This window comes from Botryllus schlosseri, chromosome 7 (assembly GCF_051294905.1).
Source record: "Botryllus schlosseri isolate E-star chromosome 7, Bs_hap1, whole genome shotgun sequence".
NCBI lineage: Eukaryota > Metazoa > Chordata > Ascidiacea > Stolidobranchia > Styelidae > Botryllus > Botryllus schlosseri.
Genome location: NC_137242.1, coordinates 8,609,120 through 8,618,492, shown reverse-complemented (window position 1 = coordinate 8,618,492; position 9,373 = coordinate 8,609,120). Strand labels below are relative to the sequence as shown.

The following is a 9,373-nucleotide window of genomic DNA, read 5'->3' as shown; positions in this document are numbered from 1 at the left end:
GAGCTGGCATGATTTCGACTTGGTATTACGTTATCGATGTTGAGACGTATGCATAATACACCTGTAGTTATGACGACACAGTTGAGCTCCAGTAAATCAACCCGCGATATCCAAATAACCACGCCAACTAGCGGAAACAGTTTGGAAGTACTGTATATACTATATAGTATTGAGGAAACTACATGTCAGCAGAGTAATGATTAAAATGTAAAGTGAAGTAATTAAATCAAGAGCTTGTATTACGAAGAGAAAGAAAATGTGATGTGTAGTATAATTTGGCAGGAATCAGACAGACGCTGCAGAATATTGCCATCAGGAAAGATGGCTTCAAAGTACGCCGCATCGATCGCACACCGAAAGACATTACGGCCAGCCAGAAATGTTGCGCTAAACGTTGGCATTGATAGTTCGCTTGAGGAGAATCTTGACACTTTTCTTTTTGAAATATTTCTGAGAGTGCTCGTCGTTCATAGCGTCGTAAACTGGAATGACTGGCCGTCGCTTTGACTTCAATGTGTCGGTTCTTACGCAGTCGACGACAAATCTACGAAACGGATTATGGTTAACTGAAGATTAATAAAATATAATATATTTATTAACACGTGTCATGCTTGTGTTAATTGGTCATTCAGAGTAGGCTTATAAACTTTATTCAGGTAGCAACTTAATATATCGTGCGACGATATTGAAGACCTCACAGACACAAATATAAGTACAGGCAGTGGTTAGCAACCAGGGATCGTTAGCAAATTTTAGGGATTTTGCGAGTCATGATGCAGTACTTCGCACTCATATATCACAGGCAAATGTACTCAGACTCATATTGACGACATTACTCCTAACTCTACTTGAGTATCAACTCTGACTACTTTCAACACTTCTGCCTGCAAGTTATAAGTATGGCGAATTTTTTGACATGTCAAAAAGAGTCAAAGTAGGTCGAAATTGTAGCGTTAGGTAAAAAATGTCAAAATTGTTTACAAAATTTAAACTTTTTTGCAACCTGCATTTCGTTTGTATCGTGGATTTTGCACTGTCAACTTATCATTTGACATTTTACAGCTTGTACCCACTTTAAAGGCTTAGGGTCGTAGACGGCCCATTGTCTGCTCATTTTGAATCATAAACATTCAAATAGCGGCGAGACAGCGCAGTGGTATAATCCGCGGCTGCAACACCAATGGGTTGCGAGCTCGAGCCCGATCGAGGTCGACTTCAGAATTCCTATACCTAAGTGATGGAGGTTTATCTAGGCTCCTCCTCGCCACCTCATCCGCGTAAGCGGTGTCTCACAAAAAGACTGGTGTAAAAGACCATAATAGTCGACAAACACCATGAATACCTCAAAACGAACAAACAAACATTCAAATTAAACAAACAGATTTACATGGTGTTATGTTCAATGTACCGCAATATCCCAACTAAAAGCAAGACGGCGTGGGCACTGGGCATTAAATGATTCTTATATCAAGAAGCACATGATGAAAACTAGTGATGAAGACACCATTGTCAGAATGAAGCAACACGGTTTGTCACTATAGCAGTATACGCACAACTTCAGTGTTGTCAAAATCTTCCGTTTTTTAGGTCAAAAAATTGCCCTAGCTATAAGCAATAGATCAATGTTCCGAGTCTAGCATTCGAAGATTATACATCTCTGATTCTCTATACCAGGGAGACATATCTGACTCTGTTGGGGATTAGATCAGTGGTTCTTAACATTTTTTCCTCCAGCGCACCGTTTAAAAAAACATCGTGCTCCAGCGCCCCCCACCCCAAATTGGAATGACTGTAATATAGACCATAGGTAAGAGGGAGGGCCGTAACGACACTTCGTCAGCCCCCTTAAAAACGACTGTGTTGCGCACCCATAGCGTGATAAACCAAACATCTGGGTCTTCAGCTCCAAGAACTCCGTCGCGTGATTTCGATGGTCACTAAAGTTTTGTTTAATGCATGAATGAATAGGTGGTAATTGCAAATATATGTCGCTATAAATTTTTTATCCTTTCAGCCCACGCAATCAGATTTACCAGTAGCGCTAAGTGAGGTGTTGTCTTGGAAAATGAAGGCCACGTAATTATTAATTAAACATATTCGGGCGTGCCCGTTGTTACAATTACTTCGTTACATGTTGTTATTTTGTTACCTCTTGACCGCTATGATCAAAAGATATTGAAACTCAAGTAAGCACACGATTTAAAATTGGTATTTCTTCACTGGCAAATACTTTTTCTCTGATGGATGTTATTTGTCCTGTGGAGTGCAGATTGCGGCGACATGATAATTCGGCACGAGCGATTTAAGTACCTATGAACAATTAGACTTATCTACATCGACGTTTACGGTCGGCACAAGGGCAATCCTTTTCGGCTAAGGTTTTCTCTCTGAAGATCTTTTTGGAACACTTCTAGGAGTCCCATATTGGGGGGGGGGTGCTGGGGGCAAGGTTAAGAACTACTGAATTGGATGTAGCTCTTTGCCAAACATTTATTTTTGTACAGAATTGATCAATGTTGTAGCAACCTGTTAGTACATTCTCATCACGACCAGAACAATTATTCTCTTGGCCGTCTAAATATGTAAACATGTGTCTGAGAGGTAAAGACAATGGCGTCTTCAGGGTTAGGGGCTCGGACCCCCATTCTCAAAATCCCCAAATTTAAGTTACTGTCGCGCTGGCGACCAATATCACACTCGAATTCGATGTACCCGACTCGAAATCTTGGATTGCACGATACGCTGAAGCGATACGTGCGCATATACGAAGCCGATACGAAGCGATACGATACGATACGAAGCCCATATGACAACGCAGTTATCACCTACACCTCGTCGTCCTGATCTACGGCGCGAAATAAACAGCCGTGGAAGTGACATTCACAATTACAAACTCGAAGTAGCTTTGTAGCACCGGTGACACAAAATGTAGGCGTGTAGCGCAATGTTGGGAAGTCGATCAGTTTTTAGATTTTCGGAATCACATGCGACAGTTACATTCGAATAATAGCATTTATTGTGAATTCTAAGCTATATACGATAAATTGCGGTATCAATGGCGAGGCTTGGGCCATCTGTGCCTTACCTCTCGTTTCGGGCTTTATGAACATCCATAGAAAATACTAATAATAATGGAAGGTATCATAATTTTCATTCACTCATGCTGGCGACAGGTGAGGCATTGCCTCACTTGCCTTCCCTGACCCCACGTCACTGATGTAGCAAACCTTGCATTGGGTATATATTGCTGTGGTGACCACGTTTGCCTCCACTTACGCACGTGATCATGGGTTATCTCGTTTAAAAGGAGCATCGCGACGAAGCTACGTTTTCGAAACCCAAGTTTCTCATGTTCGAATCAGGTTGCCAGCATGATTAGTACGAGTCTTTACACAGAAAAAATGAGGCGCACGAATCCCATGTTGTGAGTCTGAATAAGTGCCACCACGACGTCACGAATTTTCAATTGTGACATAACAGTTGATTGACTTCTATGGCTCTTTGGGAGTGAAAATGGAAAAAATTTGCACCAATATGGCTCTTCGGACGAAAAAGGTTTCCGACCCCTGCGCGGCCTGTACTATCATGCTGATCACGACAATAGCGGACATCTGTTTAACCCTGATTACTAGCAGGGCTTTGGAGCAGCCGTAAATTTAAATTGCTCCAGCTCCGGCGCTTTCTTCTATCATACATTAGCTCCGGCTCCAGCTCTGGAGCCGCATTATTACCACTGCTCCGACTCCGGCTCTAAAATTATCGAATGGGCCTGTCTATATCAGAGATGGCCAACCCGCGGGCCACGTTATTGCATTATCGAAAATGAACTTCTCAGATTGTGAACTTGCATTGCCAACCAAAAATTACAAGTCTGGCCGCGACACTTGGGATGTTGATGACTAAAATATCAGTTCCGAGGCATTGGCAGGTCCAGGGTTCAGTCAAATTTTCAGTAAATCGTCGTATATTAAAATAAACTAAAATAGTAGTGAAATTTTTCTTCACGCTTCGCGTGTTTAATTGTCACACGATTCCTTGCTTCGTAGCCTACCCCCTACTGCAAATGAAAAAAGCGCCTAATTTACCCGATTGAGTCTCACTGTATTCGCGAATACGGGAGAAAGTCTTTTCGCGTTTGCGCTCGCATAAAGATCGTCGACAGTGAAATGTAGGCACAAAATGATTGTCGCAAATTATCGGAGACCTTCGATATCGATGTGACCAGACGCCGAATAGTCGTGACCTTGCAAACTGAGCCTAGCAGGTGGTATAGGCTACTATACAGTAGACCCGCAATATACTCAAGTAATAATATTATTGACCTAGTTTATGTATAAATTTTGTAAATTTTTCCCGCTTGGCGCAGCGCACTCGTTCGTCAATTGCATGTGCCCCTTTAGCCGAAAAGCTTGACCCTCCCTGGTCCATGTAGATTACTAATCTACCCATAGGTTGGTTATCTATAGCAATCTATAGTCAGTCAGCCGTCAGTAACATCCGATGTAGCAACGAAGACATAGGAGCCGCTGTGCCGGCTTGTGAAATCATAATGAATACTTGTCAATTGTCGATAACATCATAGTTGCACTATAGTTGCACTGGAACGCACTTTACTCCATGCCATTGCTGTGCACAGCATTAAAATTCAGGCCTGCTGTTCAATTATGATAAATCAGCAGATGTGGTTGTTGCATATAAAATAGCATCTTATGAAATACGTCGGAGCCGGAGCTACCACTCAAATAACGGGCTCCAGCTCCGGCTCCGGCTTCGGCTGAATTTTATGTAGAGCTCCGGCTCCGGCTCCAGCTCCGGTGAAAATGCACGGCTCCGGGGCTCCGGCTCTGGGCTCCGGCTCCGGCTCCAAAGCCCTGATTACTAGGGCAAGTTTTTGCAACTTTTGCAACTTTCTTTTACATCTTCCGACAGCTTAGTAGATACTCAGAATCTACGTACTATGATGTTTCATGCTGTTTGAAGGGCTTTTATAGTGCTACTTTTTGCAACTTTTCTCAATTTTTCATGCCCAATTTTTACTGCAACTTTTATCAAATATTGCGTAAAAATGTAAAGAAATGATTCAAAAACAGGCTGTAAAGATAAACTATTTCTAGTATGGTTCTATTCTCTTTGATTTGCATAACAAAGAGGTATATGGTGGGTTAGCTGCATCTCACTATCTATGACACAATGGTTTGCAAGCAAAAAGTTCAACTATCCCTGCCAAGCACGACCGTATCCGAACAATATGTTAATAGATTGCGTTATTAATTCCGTCGTTTAAATTTGAGATAGCTTCCCATTTCACGAACGCCCAGGCGAGATCACCTAAAATATCATTTTCACTGGGTCACCTTTCTAAGGCTATTGATGTCGCCAAGTGTGAGTTTTTCTGGAACGCCTTGCGTCAAGTTTGCAGACCAAGGGGGTTTGGGGTGCGTTACTTGACTTGTCTTAGTAGGAGGGGTTATCGCTATGCTGTTTGGCTTTTTGGGAAAAATTATTCCCGCATTGTGTAATTTTCGTGTTGTGCACCGGGGAAAATGTAATTTTTAGGCGGTTCCGCCAGAATGTCCGTGAGATGGCTAAGTTAGAAATTTGACAGCTCTGCAGAAACTAAGGTAAACAACGAAACCTTTCAGGTATCCCTTACCCTACTAATTGAACAAAAATTATAAATGCAATTTTTTTCAAAATTTAATACAACTTTCTCGCATCTTTAGTGCAAAAAAACTTGCCCTACTGATTACTGATACCGATATCTATATAAAAGTGTGATGTCGAACGGATATTATCTGCGGACCGAACCGGTCTGCTCTAGTATACACGATTCATTATATTCTTGCAACAGTCTGTCTTTAAGCAGGGGGAGTGGTAGAAACAAGGTCGGGAAGTACTGGTACCGAGTATAGGGTAATCGCAACTATGCTAGCGTGCATGGTACATAACAAATACCAATACTAGTAATCCAGCATCTCTTCTTCTCGGTTTAAATAGGTCAGTATTAATTCAGGAACAGGATGAGTGTTATCGAAAAAATGCTGTCACAAAGTACAACGTTCAGAAATCTAGCCCATCAATCTTAATTGCGAACGCCCGTAGCATACCGTTCTTCCTTGCTGGTAATATCTTCCTTGTATGGAGTGTGCGGTATCCGCCTACGCGTCGATAATTTGAAGTCCATAACTTTGACTGAAGGATCCTTCTGAACGGAACACACCAATTGTACATCATGGCAAACGCGTGGCATTCGCACATTAATACCAATAAACTATATCTCGAACAGACGGTATGCTTTTCAATTTAAAATAAACATTTTTACATATTACCTTTCCCATCTCCTCAATTTTGTTCAGCATTGCTTGCACCCTCGGCGAGCGGAAGTAAACTTGAGCGTGTCGATCGTTGAACGCGTTATAAGAAGGTATTACCGACGAGTGCTTTGTATTCTCGCGAACACCGTCCAACACAAACGCGCTCCTGCATGACATTGGTTTAATGCAGTTAGATCGTCCCATGTACTACTTGAGTTCCAATACCTCTCCATTCGACGTTCCTTGCGTGCTGCTCTGAATATATCATCTCTGGAAGGCTTTAACGGGGAGCTGGTTGCGTAGTGAGCATACCGCTTCTTGCGGGTGAACTCAGGCATCCTGCTGGTTGCCATTGTTATTCCGTATTTATTTAGGCCTATTATCAAACTATAAAACAAATACTAATAAGGAGTGCCGTCAGAACGGTACATGCAGTGTGCAGGCCTACGATTGCACGTGCAATCGATTGTGACGAACCACTTAGCAGACGTTTCATTGAGGACCTCAAACCTGCACCTCAAACTCCATTAGGAGCCAAATAGATTTTGGAAATCAACATAAAGTAGATACATTTCGGAGCAGATATATTCGACTTGAAATTTTTCATCACACTTCCCATACCACACAATAAAGAATAAGAAACAAAAAAATAAAATATATTTCACAGACATTAATGGCGCAGCTTTTTAGACTGTTGGAGACCGTGCTTTCAGTCCATAGCTAGTGTTATGCAACATGCTTGTGTAGGACTATTAGGCACCATTATTTCGTTGCCGGTCATTTCCGCTCAGGGATTTTGGCCAACATACGACTCCATGAAATTTGCCGCCGAAAGATCGTCGGGGAATACATATTGGCATAAAAAGAACACCGGTCGTTGGCCAAAATTGAGATGTCGATGTTGATGTGCTCCGACGCAGAAATGGCAGGGGTGGGAAATTCTTATCCGTTTGAGCTCGGGCGGTATAAACGAGACCAGTAGACGCAAATAATGCACCCCGTAAAGAAATGACAAATTAGCTACACCTGCGTCTCGCGATGTGAGTTAGTTTGGTCAGGTACATGCGACCGACACCCATTAACATTTGAGTCGCGAAGATACTTACTAAATACCAGGAAACAAAAACATGCATCCACAAATTTATGAAAACCAACCGAACTGCTTGAAGATAATCCACGAGACACTAATGAATAGTCTTCTCCGTGTGTACAATGTACATGTACATGTATAATGAGCTTAGTGGATCCCCCACCTACCAATGAATCCCCCATACACCGCTGACGCGGATGATGTGGCGAGGAGGAGCCTAGATAAACCTCCAACACTCAGGTCAGGGAATTCGGAAGTCGACCTCGGTCGGACTCGAGCCCGCAACGCATTGGTGTTGCAGCCGCGGATTATACCACTGCGCTATTTCGCCACACCACACCACGCCACAACAGGTATTGGTATTGAATACTGATTGAAACAAAGCAAAAATAAAATTAAAAACTCAAAGATCGAGCTCAACGCTTATCTGAAGTAATTATGTCAACTTAAACTTAGTATAAGGGTTGAAGAGAACAAGGTTGTCCAGTTCTTTGTAAAAAAATTAGGGATCCGATGTCCAATCCGACATAGTCGATGCCCCGATCTAGTAATTAAGGTGTGCTGCAGTTCGGAGTATAGTAACATAACCTCTCCTTTGCGAAAGTAAACATGGGATGTTTCCACACCAAAATGGTAAATTCTACGTCAGATAATTACATGCTGATAATGTCTCATCTCTCAGTCCAGTCTGATTTCTACAATAGGCCAAATACGGAGTCGAGCTGCTGACGGATACACCTGACGAGAGACAGTCGAAAATATTCGGGTTTATTTCAATATGAATATATTATTGAATTGCATACTGAAGCTCTGTGCTTCCTTTTCTCAAACAGCACATTAGTTTTAACACAAAACAAAAATACGGTGGCTATCTGATGAGGCGAACTTTGGTTTCGAACTGCTATATCGTCACTGATATTTGATTGCGACGTAGCAATTGATTGAAATCGCTGTATGGCTCTTTGTGAATAACAATAAAAATATAGGATTATATGGCTCTTTTGACGAAGAAGGTTCCCGACCCTGTCCTACAGGGATGCATGATGACCCAGTTACGAGAAAATTCTTTTAAACATTTGGGATCTTGTGGAGATGAAAACATACTATTAACATTTAACCCAAGTATACTTGGCCATATATGACCATTTTACTGGCACAGATCTTTACATTTTCTTGAATTGTTTCAATAGTTGATGATTTTTGTTATTTATATTTTATCTCAAAATAATTCATAGACCCATACGACGGGTTTGACTATATTTCATTGCAGCATATCAAGTCCAATTCGAGGCATAGGGATGTGCTACATATCTACGGTGAATAACAAGATCTAGCCTTTTATTAAAGAACAATCTAATCGTATTGGCGATGGTAATTAGATTGTATTCACTCCCCGCTCTACAATAACTAATACACCTCAAACGTACAATTACTCCTAGATGCTTTCAAACCTTGAAATACATTCCCATTCTTTTACTCTAAACTGGAAATTTCTAATCTAATTTCCGACATCCGAACCTCTGAAGCTCCGCGACTAAGAATATTCGTTTCCATTGGAGACACAAATCGTGAGATAAGCTGAAGTAATGAGCATTGCGGAATCAATGCGTTTTGTTTAGGCTGACGCTGTAACAATGGGTCGCGCTATAAAATATCAATAGGCTCGCAAAACAACAAATGGGATGTTTTACAGAAATATGACACCAGACACCTCGCCTTAAACGGGACATTTTGCGCTTTAAACGTTAGAAACACGCATATTCTAGGTGTAGGTCATATTGTACAAGGTTATAGTAAGTAGCTTTACAGTTCAAACTCGTGAATCAACGATATACTATGTCCCATAGCAGTTAACTTTGTCGCGATACTAACTATGTGAACCTCGATACATTTTCCTTTCGCTAGTATCAAATTACACTCAACCATGATTAATTCTTTTTGAAGAATACGTACCGCGTCCTTTAAATGA

At 41.5% G+C, this 9,373-nt stretch overlaps 1 protein-coding gene across 2 annotated transcripts; it reads right to left on the bottom strand.

Annotated features, from left to right (window-relative positions):
• Positions 1-128: 128 nt before the first annotated feature.
• Positions 129-6,828, bottom strand: LOC145442350 (uncharacterized). Of its 2 annotated transcripts, none has more exons than XM_080320253.1 (4): positions 6,540-6,828; positions 6,330-6,480; positions 6,108-6,205; positions 129-544 (listed from the first exon to the last, which is right to left on the bottom strand). In XM_080320253.1, exons 1-4 carry the CDS (start codon positions 6,665-6,667, stop codon positions 388-390), a joined length of 534 nt encoding a protein of 177 aa, XP_080176379.1. In that variant the 5' UTR covers positions 6,668-6,828; the 3' UTR covers positions 129-387. The 2 variants fall into 2 exon arrangements, with proteins under 2 accessions (XP_080176379.1, XP_080176380.1); XM_080320254.1 differs by having other exon boundaries at positions 6,108-6,202; positions 6,540-6,825.
• Positions 6,829-9,373: the final 2,545 nt, after the last annotated feature.